General features: G+C 37.8%; 1 protein-coding gene across 1 annotated transcript in view; it reads right to left on the reverse strand.

The window, feature by feature from the left end:
• The window catches only part of USP34 (ubiquitin specific peptidase 34), a 229928-nt gene that overhangs the window by 161691 nt on the left and 51729 nt on the right, over positions 1 to 16508 (reverse strand). The window contains 3 exon segments of the mRNA XM_037527455.2: positions 1973 to 2122; positions 2278 to 2328; positions 8915 to 9335. Coding sequence (XP_037383352.1) covers positions 1973 to 2122; positions 2278 to 2328; positions 8915 to 9335 — 622 coding nt within the window.

Below are 16508 nucleotides of genomic sequence, written 5' to 3' on the forward strand. Positions count from 1 at the left end.
CAACTTTTTTTTTTTTTAAGATTTATTTATGCATACAAGAGCTGGGGTACAGGACAGAGATGCGGGGGGGTGAGAGAATCCACCAGAGACAGAGTGGGGAATAGAACAGGCAGACTGACTGAAATACATTGCTGAGGGGAGCAGTGGGCGAGACAGGAGAGGTCTGCTAAGCCACGTGGGTTTCTCCATGGCCGGCAGGGGATCGAACTCGTGCTGCAGAGGCTGCAGATTGCTTCATAGTACGGTGCTTAACCCCTTGCACCACCAGAGAGGCCCTCATACCAACTTTTTAAATTATGGCTAGTGGGCCTACCCCATGGCGCAGTGGTTAAGCACTGGGCTGCGAAGCTGCCCGCAGCCTCTGCAGTGCCGGTTCAATCCCCAGCCACTGGCGGGGGTCCCACATGGCACGCAGACCTCTCCTGCCGCGCCTGCTGCTCCCCTCAACAGTGTACTTCGTCAGTGTGCCTGTTCTGCTCCCCGCTCTGGCCCTGGTGAATTCTGTCACCCTCCCATGTTTCTGACTGTACCCAGTGCTTGTACAAATAAATAAATGAATAAATAAATTTTTAAAAAAATAAAAAATAAATTATGGCTAGAAAAGATTTTTTTTTTTTAAATACCTTTCTTTTTTAAAAAGATTTATTTATACAAGCACTGGGTACAGTCAGAAGCGCGGAAGGGTGAGAGAATTTACCAGAGCCAGAGCGGGGAGCAGAACAGGCAGAAGGACCTAAGTAGACTGCTGAGGGGAGCAGTGGGTGTGGCAGGAGAGGTCTGTACACCATGTGGGACCCTCACTGGTGGCCGGGGATTGAACTGGCGCTGCAGAGGCTGCGGGCAGCTTCGCAGCCCAGCGCTCAACTTCTGCGCCACCGGGGAGACCCTAGAAAAGATTATTAAAGGCTAAATTTAATACACAGATAGTATAAAGTATCTGTTTCTATACTTCTATGCTTAACATTCATAATATACCAAAGAATTATCTTTTTTACTAAGGCAAAAAAATGATAGGCCTTTTCCTTGTTATGTAGAGGATAGTCAGGCATATTGTGGTAATAACCTTGGCTAACCATCATTTAAGTAGCCAAATACTCTACAGAGTCAAAATTTCCTAGTACAAAATCCTACCCAAAGAAAGTTTGCATCAGTAATACTTGTGCATTGCTACCTATCTTACATTTTAGACAGAGGCAAATGGCTAAATTTACATATTTAATCTACACAATTCTTTTTTATAATAAAGATAATTAAAAGGCTTTTGTATTCAACTTTTTCAAATATAATCTAGGAAAAAAAATTATTGCAGGGGCCTCCCTGGTGGCACAAGGGGTTAAGTCTCAGCACTATGAAGCTATTGACAGTCACTGCAGCATGAGTTCGATCCCTGGCCAGGGAGCTTACCCACATGATGCAGCAGACCTCTTCTGTCCACTTGTTGCTCCCCTCAGCAGTGTATTTCAGCCGATCTGCCTGTTCCATTCCCCGCTGTGTCTCTGGTGAATCCTCTCACACAGGAACCCCCACCCTCCACACCTCTGGCCTACACACCAGCTCTTATATGCATAAATAAATTAAATAAATTTAAAAAAATTATTACAGGGCCTCTCTGGTGGCACAAAGGATTAAGCACTGCACTATAAAGCAATCCACAGCCTCTGCAGCACGAGTTTCATCCCGACCACCAGGGAGAAACCCACATGGCTTAGCAAACCTCTCCTGTTTCGCTCGCTGCTCCCCTCAGCAGTGTATTTCAGTCTGCCTATTCTGTTCCCCACTGTCTCTGGTGCATCCTCTCACCCCCCGCATCTCTGGCCTGTACGCCAGCTCTTGTATGCGTAATAAATAAATCTTTAAAAAAAAAATTATTACATATGCAAGTCATTCAGAATCTGCCTTTCTTGACATAAAACTCATGTGATTAAAATGTTAAATGTTCCCAAGACTAAATCCAATCCCAAACAATACTTACATTAGATACAACTGTAATAAATGCATGTGCTATAAGAAATGGCAATGTTTCAGGAGTTCCATATTCAAAACAATCCTTCATAAGAGAAAGGCCATTTTTCCCACAAAACAAACACACATAACGAAGCAAATGCAATGGTACTTCTACATCCTGCAGGGGGAAAAAGAACATGTATCATTTTAAAATTTACCAAGAATAATTTTATTATCAACACTGGAAAAGTTTTGATCTGACCATTAAAAGGACATAAACAAAAGCCAAAATTTCTCATAACCCTGACAATGATAAAAAGATAAAACACTTACATTCATATCACAGAATGCCCCTAATATGTTGCTTTCTTGGGTTGATATATCCTGATTAAAGAAAGGGAAAAAAAAGGTAAAACACAGTAAGATCACACTATTTGAAAAATCTTTTAAAATACAATCAGCTAAACCGATTTTGTGAAACCTCAGATTTTATAATTGCTTCTCATCAGGAACTGTGCTATTCCTAGCTGAAGTTAATGATTTAATTCTAAAGCATATTATAACTCTTTCAAAGAAATCTTTCTGTACTATTTGCTACACATTATTTTGCCTTCTTAAACACCTTTCTTAAAAGAACTGAGTAACTCTTATAAATATACATTATGACTTCTTAAGAGGCTTTGAAACTGCTCTAGAATTTCCTAAAGGCATACTCAAAAAGTTCCACAATCTGCTTTCCATACGTAAGATTTAAATTGTATTAAAGCACACTCAGTGGGGCCTCCCTGGTGGCACAAGGGGTTAAGCACAGCACTGTGAAGCAATCCGCAACACAAGTTGGATCCCCAGTTGGCCAGGGAGCTACCCACATGGCGCAGCAGACCTCTTCTGTCTCACCCGCTGCTCCCCTCAGCAGTGTATTTCAGTCAGTCTTCCTGTTCTGTTCCCTACTCTGTCTCTGGCAAAACCTCTCACCCCTAACACCTCTGGCCTATAAACCAGTTCTTGCATGCATAAATAAATCTTTAAAAAATAAAAATAAAGTGCACCCAGCTATTGTTTGTGAAAATATAAACTGGTATAACCTGTCGGAAGGTAATTTACAAACTCTTAATAATGCCTTTAACCCAGCAATTTATCTTCTGGTCATTTATCATAAATGTACATAAAAGAAGTGCTGAAAATGTATGATGATGTTCACTGAAATTTATAACTTCTCAGAAACAACTTCAATATCAATCAAAAAGGATAAATAAAATGTTGTATAATCATCCAGAATCTTAGTCTTCAAAAATAATATGGTGATGTAGCATGAGATCTTTCGGGGGCAAAGTCAATGTTCTAAAATTGTATTGTGATTGTAAATCACAACTCTATAAATAAAAAACAATTAAATCATACACTTTTATATTTTTAAATAAGATTTATGAATATGATTTATCCAAATGTTTTAAATGTCTGGAAATACCAAATAATTTTTCAACAATGGTTTATTGGGAAGGATGAAGAAAAAGCAGAGGAACAAGACCTTTTATGTCTCTATATTTCATATATCCTATATTTTTAAATCACAATGAAAATGTTTACTTTTATAAACAGACTTTCATCTGGAAACAATTAACTGTCAAAGGAACCCATCATTCATTATTTTTATGTTTTATATATTTAAGTCCCACTAAAATAAGTTTGAAAGCAGAGCTTCACAAACTTGACAAAGCATTTCAAAATCATTAAAAACTGTACTAAGAAAGGTTAAAATACCTATCAACAAAGCCAGCATGCTAAACTTTCTATAGCTGTCCCATATAGTCTTTACTACCCTACCAGGGCCACAATTAAAACTTTAAATTATTCTTAACAAACCTTTTCATGGTCTTCAAAAAGTCCAGAAGATAAGAACTATGTTTTTAAATACAGATTTATGCACCAAGTAAACCATGCTGGAATATTAAACTGGAGTCAGGACTTTTAGTGCCGAACATGTACACAACAAAAAATTTAACAGAATTCTACTGTAATGTGCAAAATGTTACTTTTAAACTTGATTATATCTACTTTGATATAACTCAGAACAACTGTTTTATTATTTCATATTTCTACTCTGGATCCATTAAGACTATGATCTCATTTTTATAGCATACACAGATCTATACATAACCACTGAACAACATTAGACATTTGCCCTAAAAGTTAAATCAACATATTTCTTCCAAAAGTTTTTGATGAGGGCCTCCCTGGAGGCACAGGGTTTTAAAGACACAGCACCATCAAGCTATCGCCAGCCACTGCAGCACAAGTTCGATCTCAGGCCAGGGTCCTAACCTACATGGTGCAGCAGATCTCTCCTGTCTCACCTGCTGCTCCCTTCAGCAGTTTATTTCCATGGATCTGCCTGTTCTGCTCCCCATTCTTTTTTTTTTTTTTTTTTTTTAAAGATCTATTTATTTATTTATTCATTCATACAAGCACTGGGTACAGTCAGAAGCGTGGGAGGGTGAGAGAATCACCAGAGCCAGAGCGGGGAGCAGAGCAGGCAGAAGGACCGAAGTACACTGCTGAGGGGAGCAGCGGGCGGCAGGAGAGTTCTGCGCGCCATGTGGGACCCTCACCAGGCAGCCGGGGATCAAACCGGCGCTGCAGAGGCTGCGGGCAGCCTCGCAGCCCAGCACTCAACCGCTGCGCCACCGGGGAGGCCCCTGCTCCCCATTCTTGCCTCTGGTGAATCCTCTCACCTCTGACCCCACACCTCTGGCCTATACCCAAGTTCTTGTATGCATAAATAAATCTTTAAAAAGTTTCTGATGACGGGCCTCCCTGGTGGCACAAGGTTAAGCACTGCACTATGAAGCAATACACAGCCTCTGCAGCACAAGTTTGATCCTCAGCCAGGGAGCAATCCACATGGCGCAGCAGACCTCTCCTGACTAGCCCGCTGCTCCATTCATCAGTGTACTTCAGTCAATCTGCCTGTTCTGTTCGCCACTCTGTCTCTGGTGAATCCTCTTACCCCCCTCACCACTGGCCTGTACCCCAGCTCTGGTATGCATAAATAAATCAATCTTTTTAAAAAAAAGTTTTTGATGATCCCTGAAAAAGCCTTAAGAAATCTTTGAGGGAAATCATTTTTAAAGATTTTATTTTTATTTACTTATGCATACAAGTACTATGGTGTAGGCCAGAGAAGTTGGAGCAGAAGATTCACCAGAGTGGGGAGCAGAACAGGTGGACCTGGTGATAGCTTGATAGCGCTGAGACATTAACCCCTACGATACCAGGGAGCCCCTATGAGGGAAATTTAGCCTTTTTTCCCCACAATCTTACATTTACTAAGATGGCACTTTACTTCTAGAATTAAAAGGAGGAAACTGTCTATAACTTTGAAGAGAAATAAGTTAACTAGACAGTAGGAAATGCTGCTCCATGATCACATCATGAAAAACTGAAGGCCAGTGGGTAAGGAATTAAATTTTTGCTTAAAAAGAAGTCATGTGTGTAAGAAATCATAAAGTAGCAATGGTTGTACAACTTAGGGTATATACTAAAATTTGGTATATTGTGCATCTTAAAAATATGAGCTAAAAACACTTTTTTAAATTTAGAAACAGATGAATAAAAAAATTTAACAAAAAGTGATGAGAGAAAATCTAGATTCAGAAATTTATAAAATATAATGTATGTATTTAATCTGCGTAATCATATTATACATACTTCTAATAGACGGCAGTAGTTTCACAATTTTTTTTTGAAAGATTTATTTATTTATGCTAACAAGAACTGGAGTACAGACCAGAGACGAGGGGGGTGAGAGTATTTACCAGAGACAGAGTGGGAAGCAGAACAGACAGGCTGACTGAAATACACTGCTGAGGGGAGCAACGGGTGAGTCAGAAGTCTGCAGCGCCATGTAGGTTCCTCCCTGCAGGCCCGGGATCAAACTGGTGCTGCAGTGGCTGCAGATAGCTTCATAGGTCACGTCTTAACCCCTTAGCCACCAGGGAGGCCCTCTTTTCACAATTTTTATATTCATTTTCACTCAGAAAAAAAACTAGGGTGAGGTTTCATTTCATAGAATTACAGGTAAAATTGTTCAGGTCTAAGAAAGGAATATAACTGGCCCCCCAAAACACTTTCAACCTGAATACTTCCAATAACTACATCTTTAATAAAAGTATGTAGGTTTGAGGGAAAGTTTGGATAGAAAAGAAAGGGAAAGAAAAAGGTTCAAGTTCTATCCTATTCGCTGTTGGAAATGGGTACAACAGCTACAAGTGAATAGTTTGAAATAAGCTGAGTAGTAAAGTACTACCTGAATTCTAACTCTCAGCAACATTTGCAAACCTCTATAAGCTAGTTCCCTCTTGCATAAAACAAATGTCAACTAAATTTTTTAAGTCAATTTGATATTTCTACCAAAATAAAATGAGTATTGAATTTTCTTCATCTGGAAGTCTTAGCCAGTTTGTGCCTTAAATAAAACATCAAAACCCAAATGCTTTAATCAAAAAAGGATAGCACTGCAGTATGAAGGGAAGACTTTTAGAAAAGTGGGATTAATAATCTACCTAGTAAACACTAATGTATCACATAAGTATTGCTATACTATAAAATATGTTTATATGTAGGGTCTCCCTAGTGGCGCAAGGGGCTAAGTCTCAGCACTATGAAGCTATCAGCAGCCACTGCGACTTCAGTTCAATCCCTGGCCAGGGAACTAACCCACATGGCGCAGCAGACCTCTCCTGTCTCTCCTCTCCTGTCTCTCCTGCTCCTCCCCTCAGTAGTGTATTTCAGTAGATCTGCCTGTTCTGTTTCCGACTCTGTCTCTGGTGAATCCTCTCATCCCTCCCCACCCGCCATGCCTCTGGCCTACACCCCAGTTCTTGTATGCATAAATTTTTTTTTAATTTATATGTATATACACACATAATTCTATAATATATGTATGCTACCAAGGTTTTGAGACCCTTAAAATATTTAATCACATGACCACTGAGATAGAAACTAGAAACTTTATTTTTAACTGCTCATTTTTAAAACATTAGAAACTTGGCAAATTATTATAAACAGAATATTTAAGCAGTACATATAAATTCTGCATAAGGAAACAATTCTGCTGTAGAATACAGAATTATAGAAATTTCCTCTTTTAAATATAAGACACCCTCCCTTAAGGGTGTCTTATATTAAGATTTTACCAGAGATATCTCATGAAACCACTATTTTCAACCAAATAGTCACATTGAATGTTTTGTTTAAGAATAATAAGGCACTTAATTCCAAAAGGTACAGTGTAAGGGAGTGTGACTCACAACATTTAGAGATTACCATCTTTGAAAATCATAAAGAAAAAACTGATGAGCCCAATGACAGGAAATAAATAGAAATTTAACATTTCTAAGAGGTTTTAAATGAAAAAAAATTTAAGAAATTTGGCATGAATTTCACTATGTAGGTACCTACCCAAACTATTTTTAGCAAATATAAATCATCAATTTAAGGCATTAAAAACACTATTTACACGGTATTGTTGGGTTAAATTTTATAAGTTTTGCAGGAATTAACTCCCTTTTTGTTGGAAAAGGAATACAAAATGACATTTGTTTTACAATATTTAATAAATATCTTAGGTCATTAGACTGTCAAGAGATTAAAACATTTCCATATGGAAAGATAGGAATTCTAAGAACAATCCGCTTTAAAATATTCTTATAAGAAAATTCTAATAGGATAATATCCACCTCCTAGACTTATGTTTCTAAACAGTCTCAATTCGACATGAAAATATTTTCAATAAAGGACTTTTTTTTTTTGATGAAGAAAGAAGTTAGCGAAGCCACTAAGACAGTTATAGAGCAAATAAGCAGAAAAATAGCAGCAGACAAAAAACTAAAGGCATGCAGTTATTAATGTCCAAAACTTTCCATCCCAAACACACAGAAAAACAAAGTACTTTAAAGTTTAAGTAAAACTTTACCTCTCCTACCTTCCAGAAATTGAGTCAACATCACACCCCTTTGAATTTGGACTGCCCTGTGGTTTGCTTCAAGCAACAGAATGTGGCAGCATTAAAAATAAGTTTCAGAAGCTGGACTTTAAGAAGCCTTAATAGCTTCCACTTTTGCTATCCTAAATCCATGCTAAGCCTGCCATGTAAAGAAGCCAGTACACTCTAGTAGAGAATAAGAGGCCATGTGGAGAAAATCCAAGGAGGTAAAGACAACAGCCAGCACTGACTGTCAGACATGAGTAAGATCATCTTGGACCTTCAAGTCCATCCAGCCCTTTAAATAAATGCAAATGCTTAACTGAAGCCACACAAAATGAGCAAAGAAATTGCCTCAACAATCCACAAAATCATGAGAAATAACAAAACACCACTGTTATGTCACTAATACAAGACCACATAACTGTCCCAATTCCCACTATGTGTAAAAAGAAATATCATTATGAAAACAAATCTAGGTAGGTTATTAAACTCTGGGAAGGCTTGAAAATATCATTAATAAAACAAGTCAAGTATCTTAACTTACACAAGAAAATATTACTACTTAAAAATGGCAGTTAGAGATAATTTGTTATGCCTTTTTCCTGGACAAAGAGAATTCCAAATTCTATTGCCTACGTTACTAAGAAAGAAATTCGAAATTCCAAGTGCTTCTTTTCCCTCAATCATTACTTTACTAAAGAGATAGAGTAAGAGCCTAGAACTACAAAAGCAAGTATTTAGATCCTAACAATTCAACTTTTATTAGTTCAACTTATCTTTCTTCAAAAAGACTATGTGGAAGGAAATGTTTAACACAAGTTGCTATAAAAATGATCTGAAGAAAAGTGGAATTTTTAACAGTGGTGATTTTTATTAATTTTTCCATCAACAAAAACTATCTTCATATTTACTCATAAGTGAAAAACTGCCAACATGAGCATTACATAGTATTACTTAAAACTGACAATGTCTATTTTTACATACCTCTATAGTAGGATGAGTATTATGCTTGTAAGCAGTATATAAGGGAAACTGAATTTGAAAAATTTTTGCCACACATAGTAAGAGTTTTTCCTTTTCATCTGTACTCCATAAGCAAAAAGGATCAGAACTCGTTGAAGATTCCTCATCAGTCAGACTACAAATTCTTGTAGAGTTTGATTTTTTTTCTATTGATTTTTGTCTTTCTGTACTTCCTTCATTACACTCTCTTTCTATATTCAGTGGTTCTTCTGCTTGATTATTCTCATCTTGCCACGTGGAATCTATGTTAATAGTAGCACAATGTTTACAAAGCTGGTCCCGGAGCACTTGAACTTGGGCAATCACTAAGTTAATAAGTGCACACACTACTTGGTTAAAAATTTCCAAATGCTTATATTCCTTGAAGCAGCATAGACATTGCCTGTAACAGAAAGAAAGAAAAAAAACAACAAAGTTAAATAAATCAATGCTTCCAAGAGAGGCAACAATAAAGTCTAAAACGCGTAATTTAAAAACAAAAGCAAATGCTAAAAACGGTTTTTACCCCTAGACTTCAAACTTGTTATACTTCTTCTTGATGGGGTTGCACTTATAATTAACTTATTAACTTATAATATTTATAAATGCAGCATCCCACCAAAACTGGTACTTTAATTGCAAAATATCACATTAGATTGACAGTGATCATCCTGGTTTATGTATATATTTCTCCTTCCTTTTACGTAAAGAATTATTTAAGGGGCCTCCCCTGGTGTCACAGGTGGTTGAGCACAGCGCTGTGAAGCTGTCCACAGCTCTGCAGCGCCAATTCGATCCCCGCTGGCCGGGGAGGGTCCCACAGGGCATGGCAGGCCTCTCCAGTCTGGCCCACCGCTCCCCTCAGCAGTGTATTTCATCAGTCTGCCTGTTTGTTCCCCACTCTGTTTCTGGTGAATCCTCTCACCCTTCCATACATCTGGCCTGTACCCCGGTTCTTGTATAAATAAATAAATCTTAAAAAAAAATTATTTAAGAATTAAGAACCATGGCATATGTCATTGCTTCTCAAAGTACTGAGTACTCAATTTATGTCTAGTTTGTATTAGCAAAGGCTGTTAGTAACAGTAACATTATTTTACATAAAAGGTTTTGTTTTCAACTAATGAAAAAAGTGCTTTTTAAATTTAACAATTTGGTTGAACACTACTTTGAGAGGTGTTCCTATCCTACTTGACAGATAAGAAGCATTTAAAAACAACACACACACCAGAGAGTCCCAATAAAAAATAATGAAAACAAGAATTAGTCAGCAAACAAGAGAACACAAATCTTTTTTTTTTTTTTTTTTTTTTAAATTTATACAAGAACCTGGGTAGAGGCCAGATATGCGGGAGGGTGAGAGGACTCACCAGACACAGAGTGGGGAACAGAACAGGCAAAACTGAAATACACTGCTGAGGGGAGCAACGGGCAAGACAGGACTGATCTGCCGCGCCATGTGGGTTGCTCCGCAGCTGGCGGGGATGGAACTGACACTGCAGAGGCTGCGGGCAGCTTCACAGCGCTGTGCTCAACCGCCTGCACCACCAGGGAGACTCCCAAATCTAATTCTCTTAAACATGTTAGCATAATGCCTAGCATACTGTAGATAATCAAAAGGAATGGCACATAAGTAGCTGGCTACAATAATTGTACTAAAATGATGGACACAGTTAAACAACTATTACTAATAATCTTCAACTAGTAATATTATCAAAATATTTATATTGTAGTCCAAATACATCACCAACCCCCTCTATGACCATGTAGATTAATGTCATCTCTCCAGGTGCAGTAGATGTGATGAATGGTCACAAATTCTTTAATATTCTGCCCAATTTTCCTCCCCTTGAATATGGTTTGGTCTTAATGATTTGCTTCTAATGAATGGAATGTAGCAGAAACCAGTGTGTGACATGTAAGACTAGGTCATAAAAGACACTGCTATTTCTGAAAAATAAGGGGGGAGTTTATTCATAAAATCAATGGATCATTTCACATTTCATGAAATAATGGCTTATACTGCCTTTACTAAGTTTGTAAAAATTGAGTCATTTAACGTGAAGATTTGGTGATGTTTTAGATAATGACCATTATTCATCCATGATATATTTATATGCGGGTCCTGCTTTAAGCTAGGTGTAAATACAGTAGTTGACACATCTTCAACTATCAGATGTTGACTACAGTATGCTTAACAATATAGTTCTAGAGTTATAAAATAAAAATACTGCAATACTACATCAGAATACCTTTCCAGAGAACCATAAAAAAAGATTCCATGATTTAATAAAGGAAAAAAATACAGTCACCTATGCCTTGGTCTCTTTTGGATCATTTACCCTCTAAAGGAAACCAGCTATAACCAGCTGTAAACACTTTTTTTTTTTTAAAGATTTATCCATACAAGAACCGGGGTATAGGCCAGATGCGCAGGAGGGTGAAAGGATTCACCAGAGACAGAGCGGAGAACAGAACAGGCAGACTGACGAAATATACTCCTGAGGGGAGCAGCGGGTTAGACAGGAGAGGTCTGCTGCGCCATATGGGATTCGGCCGGCCGGGATCAAACCCGCGCTGCAGAGGCCGCGGACAGCTTCACAGTGTGGGGCTCAACTGCCTGTGCCACCAGGAAGGCCCTGTAAATACATTTTTTTTTTTTTTTAAATAGAGGCATGTTTTATTTATTTATTTATTTGTTTGTTTGTTTGTTTATACATGCACTGGGTACAGTCAGAAGCGCGGGAGGGTGAGAGAATTCACCAGAGGCAGAGCGGGGAGCAGAGCAGGCAGAAGGACCGAAGTACACTGCTGAGGGGAGCAGCGGGCGGCAGGAGAGGTCTGCGCACCATGTGGGACCCTCCTCTGGTGGCCGGGGAGCAGCCGGGGATCGAACCTGCGTCGCAGAGGGCGCGGGCAGCTTCGCAACCCAGCGCTCAACCGCTGCGCCACCGGGGAGGCCCTGTAAATACATTTTTAAGGAGCCCATGGAGATATATCCACATGAGATCTCCCACTAACAACCAACATCAATTTCCTACCCATGTAATAAATCAACTTGAAAGCAGCTTCTCCAGCCGCACTTCATTGTTGACTGTGATCTTATGAGGAAACCAAGCCAGAACCAACCTGTTAAGCCACTTCCAAATTCCTGTCCATAGAAATTCTGAGGATAACAAATGTCTATTGTCAAGACACTCCTTTGGAGTCATTTACTACACAGAAATAGGTAAATGATACATCAGACCTGTTTTCTTGGTGGCAAAAATGAAAGTAGGTTTTAACTCTAAGGTCTCCAATTCTAAATTTCAATATTATCACAATTTTACAAGAAGGAATATAAACACATTACTCCGAAAGTTCCTCTGATGAATAGATTCTTCCTTACGTTTAGGAAAAACTATGTTCAAAGTGAAGTGAAGGATCATGCATATTGAACATCTTTCTTTAGTGAAAATGGCATCCAAATTCCCAGGAAAAAAAAGACGCTGAAGTCAGATTTGGGGTAGAAAAGTCAGAAAGAGCCTGTCAAATTTACTTTTAAAATCCCACTATTAGGAAATGGGCAGTTAATTACTTGATAACCAAGATATCAATTTTCAAAAACAGAACTGATGTATCAATAAAGTAGCAGGAAAACTGGATCTAGGTCCTTACAGACCCAAGATACAGAAATTACAGGAGAACTGAGAGTAATAGTGAAGCTACACACACACACATTATCTTTAAATAATTATGTATCATGTAACTTATATTCTATTTTATTACACTCAATTCTAGTAAGTCTAGTTATTTGAATTCTCACTACAGCATTTCTCTACACATACCATACCCACAACGCAAGGGAGAAACTTGTTTTTAAATTAAAACATCACTTCAATTAAGTCTAGCTTGATTTTACATGTAAATTTCTTCTCTGTTCTAAATCCCACTACAATATACTAAAGGAAGAGAAGGCATACCTCCGTTAAGAAAAATGGTAACAGAAGAAAAGATAGCAACAAATTTTGGATGATACAAATACAAACTTTGGATGACTGAATTTATAGAGGAAGAAATAAACTTGGAAGGGGTTACAGAGGAATACATCAGGAAAAAGATCCACCACCAACCCCAAAATACTAGAATGGCTCACAAGAATATCAGATACCTATGAAAGGGTCAAGAAGCCAAGGGGCAGAAAATAGGACTAAGTGAAAAAAAACAGCTAAACCCTACAAGTTCCCAACCCAGACAACCCAGATACTATTCTTACATGACCCAGGGAAACAATAAATTTTCCTGTACATAGAGTGAATAAGATAAACTCAGGAACACCAGATACTGAACACAGAACACAAGAGAATTAAATGAAATTATTACTAAAAGGTGAACTTCCCCAAATACCCTTCCCTTACCCAACAACCAGACTAACATATGTCAAAGATATTTCTCTTAAGAATGTAAACAATCTGACAGAGTTCACTTATCCCTGTTAACAAAGACTGTTCAACTTTTACTATCAAATATACAGGCCAACAGGAAGATTTTTAGAAGACTTTACAGAACCAAAGGGAGAGCTAAACAAACAATAAAATAAAATGCAGGGAGAAAAAAGATAAACTAATTTATATCCTCAGAGATGTAAGACACTATTACTGTATTGAGAATAAAACACTATGTAAAAATGCACTGAAATTATAAAATAGAGCTCTCTAATAAAAGTGTAAAAATATGTCAGATAGCTTTCACACATGTATCAGTCACAGTTTTAAAACCAATTAAAATTATAGCAATTTGTAAAATTCAATAAAATGTCCAGAAGGTTAAACAAGAATTTCCCCCGAAAGAATAGACAAAGATAGTGGGAATAAAAGTAAAACTATCCACCAAAGAGGTAAAATTCTGACTTAAAGTTCCAAAAGACAAGTAGAAATACGGAGATGAGGAAATTACAAAATTAAAAAGCTTTAGAATGCAAGAGCCCACCAAAATACATATTATGAAACTCAGGGGTGTTTATAAAGATCCTAAAAGCTTTCAGGAAAAATTAGGAGAATGACTAAGAAAAGCTCAGAAATACAAGTAGCCAATACCTCTCCCAAAGCAATATTGGAAGCTGGAATACACAAAGCAATATTACTGAAGGAAAGAAAAAGTCATTTTTCGCCTAGAATTCTGTATCCAACAAAAACTATCAGTTAAGTGTAAGGGCAGAATAGACAGTTTTAGGCCTAAAATGTCTAAAAATATCTTCCAGGCTCCATGACAACATGGAATCCAGGAAACTGGAGATCCAAACAGCAGAAAAGCAAGGAATTTCAAGGATGATCTGAAGAGAAGATTAAGTATTTAGTAACCCTAGTTATCCTAGTGAGAAATCAATACATACAGGAGAGGATTAGCACCAAAGGAAATTAGGGGAAGGGAGTAAGTCACCTAATGATGCATAAAAATGTAAACACTAGTACTATAAGAAAGATTGGAAAGTTTGTAAAGAATTAGTAATCCAGGCCTCCCTGGTGGCACAGGTGGTTGGGGCAGTGCTGTGAAGCTGTCCTCAGCCTCTGCTGCGCCGGTTCAATTCCAGCCAGCCGGTGAGGGTCCCAAATGGTGCGGCAGGCCTCTCCTGTCTCGCCCGCTGCTCCCCTTCGCAGTGTATTTCGTCAGTCTGCCCTTTCTGTTCCCCGCTCTGTCTCTGGTGAATCCTCTCACCCTCCCGCGCATCTGGCCTGTACCCCAGTTCTTGTATAAATAAATAAATCTTTAAAAAAAAAAGGAATTTATATCTTGTAAGATAAAAAAAATTAGCAATAGAACCTTTTTTAGCTCATCACTGAGCAGTATTTTTAGTTTTAGAACTACTTCAAAAACTGGTAAAACAGGGCCTCCCCGGTGGCGCAGCGGTAGAGCGCTGGGTTGCGAAGCTGCCCGCGGCCTCTGTGGTGCCGGTTCGATCCCTGGCTGCTCCCCGGCCACCGGAGGAGGGTCCCGCATGGCGCGCAGACCTCTCCTGCCGCCCGCTGCTCCCCTCAGCAGTGTACTTCGGTCCTTCTGCCTGCTCTGCTCCCCGCTCTGGCTCTGGTGAATTCTCTCACCCTCCCGCGCTTCTGACTATACCCAGTGCATGTATAAACAAAACAAACAAGCAAACAAATAAAGAAAAACATGCCTCTATTAAAAAAAAAAAAAAAAACCTGGTAAAACACAATTTAGAGCATGGGGGAAACACTGAAATCACAGATCAGAAAAAGAAATTCATAAGATTATACCTAAAATTGATAATGAAGCAAAGGCAATATAGTATTATTTCAGGACAAAGAGATTAATATCAAAATCAGTTAATGAAAAAGTTGAAAACAGAATTGGGGCTGAGGAAATAAGACAAGAGACCTTTTTATTACAGGTGTTTTCTTACCATTTTACTTTTTTAAATTCAGTATTATGTGTATCTATACACCAACATTACACATACCCTCCTCCTGCTATTTGAGCTAATCTTATCTTCTTCTCCATCCTACCCTTATTACCAGTCTGAAAAGACTTTATTTATTACCCAGAGTGTTACATTCTACTTTTGTTACCACCAGTTAAAACTTTCATACCTATCAACATGTGAATAAAATTATAAATGTTACAAGCTGTGTTTCCCAGATTAGTTTTTCAAGCTTTACTTTATGTACCATGAATTTATATTTCATCTTCTAAAATAAATCTTAACAATTTTAATTAAAACAAGTGTTTATGGAGCTCTTTTTTCACGATACTGTGCTACATTCTTTGTTTCTTCACAACCTACTATCATTGTGGTAGCTTGATTATTAGTTTCACAAATGAGGAAGTGAGAGCTTATACAAATTAATTTGTCATAGTCATCCAGCACACAGGTAATTAAGTATAACTGGAACCCATATCAATGTGGCTCCAAGGTCACACTCCTAAAACTACAGTTTGGGGCTGTAAATAAAGGAAAAGGGTCTCTAGAGTTTGGGGGCAAAAATCATTTAACTTTCTGATGAAACCTAAAACTGCACTTATCAAAATTTCCTTTATAATTCATTCCCATTCACAAACACAAGGTTAAAAATTTCTGATATAGGATTTAAAATCCAGGATAATAAACTAGGAATAGGAAAAATCTAATTCCCACCCAGCTCCAATAACAATTAGTGTTAAGACATTAGGAAAATGGAATTTCAAAATTTCATTTTAATGGAGTGGCACACACATAAATACTGAAATTAGAAGTATAGGTTTGTCCTAGACACCTAGCTGTAGTTACAATACATAAATTTTAAATTGATTTAAATGCAGTATCTATCATCAAATCATTTAATTACATTAATTTGACATCATTAACTTATTATTATTATGAAATATCCAATTACCTATTCAGCAACCACTACAAACTTAGTCAAAAGAGACCCAACTGGTCTCTTTGATGTCAAAATGGCACATTACTTTTAAATAGCTAAAATGTAAACAAAATTTGGAACAAATATATGTCCCAATTTTACTCACAGGAAGATGGAAAAAAATGTAAGAAAAAAGTTATTACTGTACCACAAGTGATATGTAACCTTAACCTATCCTGATA

The sequence above is a fragment of the Talpa occidentalis genome, unplaced genomic scaffold (assembly GCF_014898055.3).
Source record: "Talpa occidentalis isolate TD23 unplaced genomic scaffold, MPIMG_talOcc4v2.1 talOcc4.5, whole genome shotgun sequence".
In the NCBI taxonomy this organism is placed as follows: domain Eukaryota; kingdom Metazoa; phylum Chordata; class Mammalia; order Eulipotyphla; family Talpidae; genus Talpa; species Talpa occidentalis.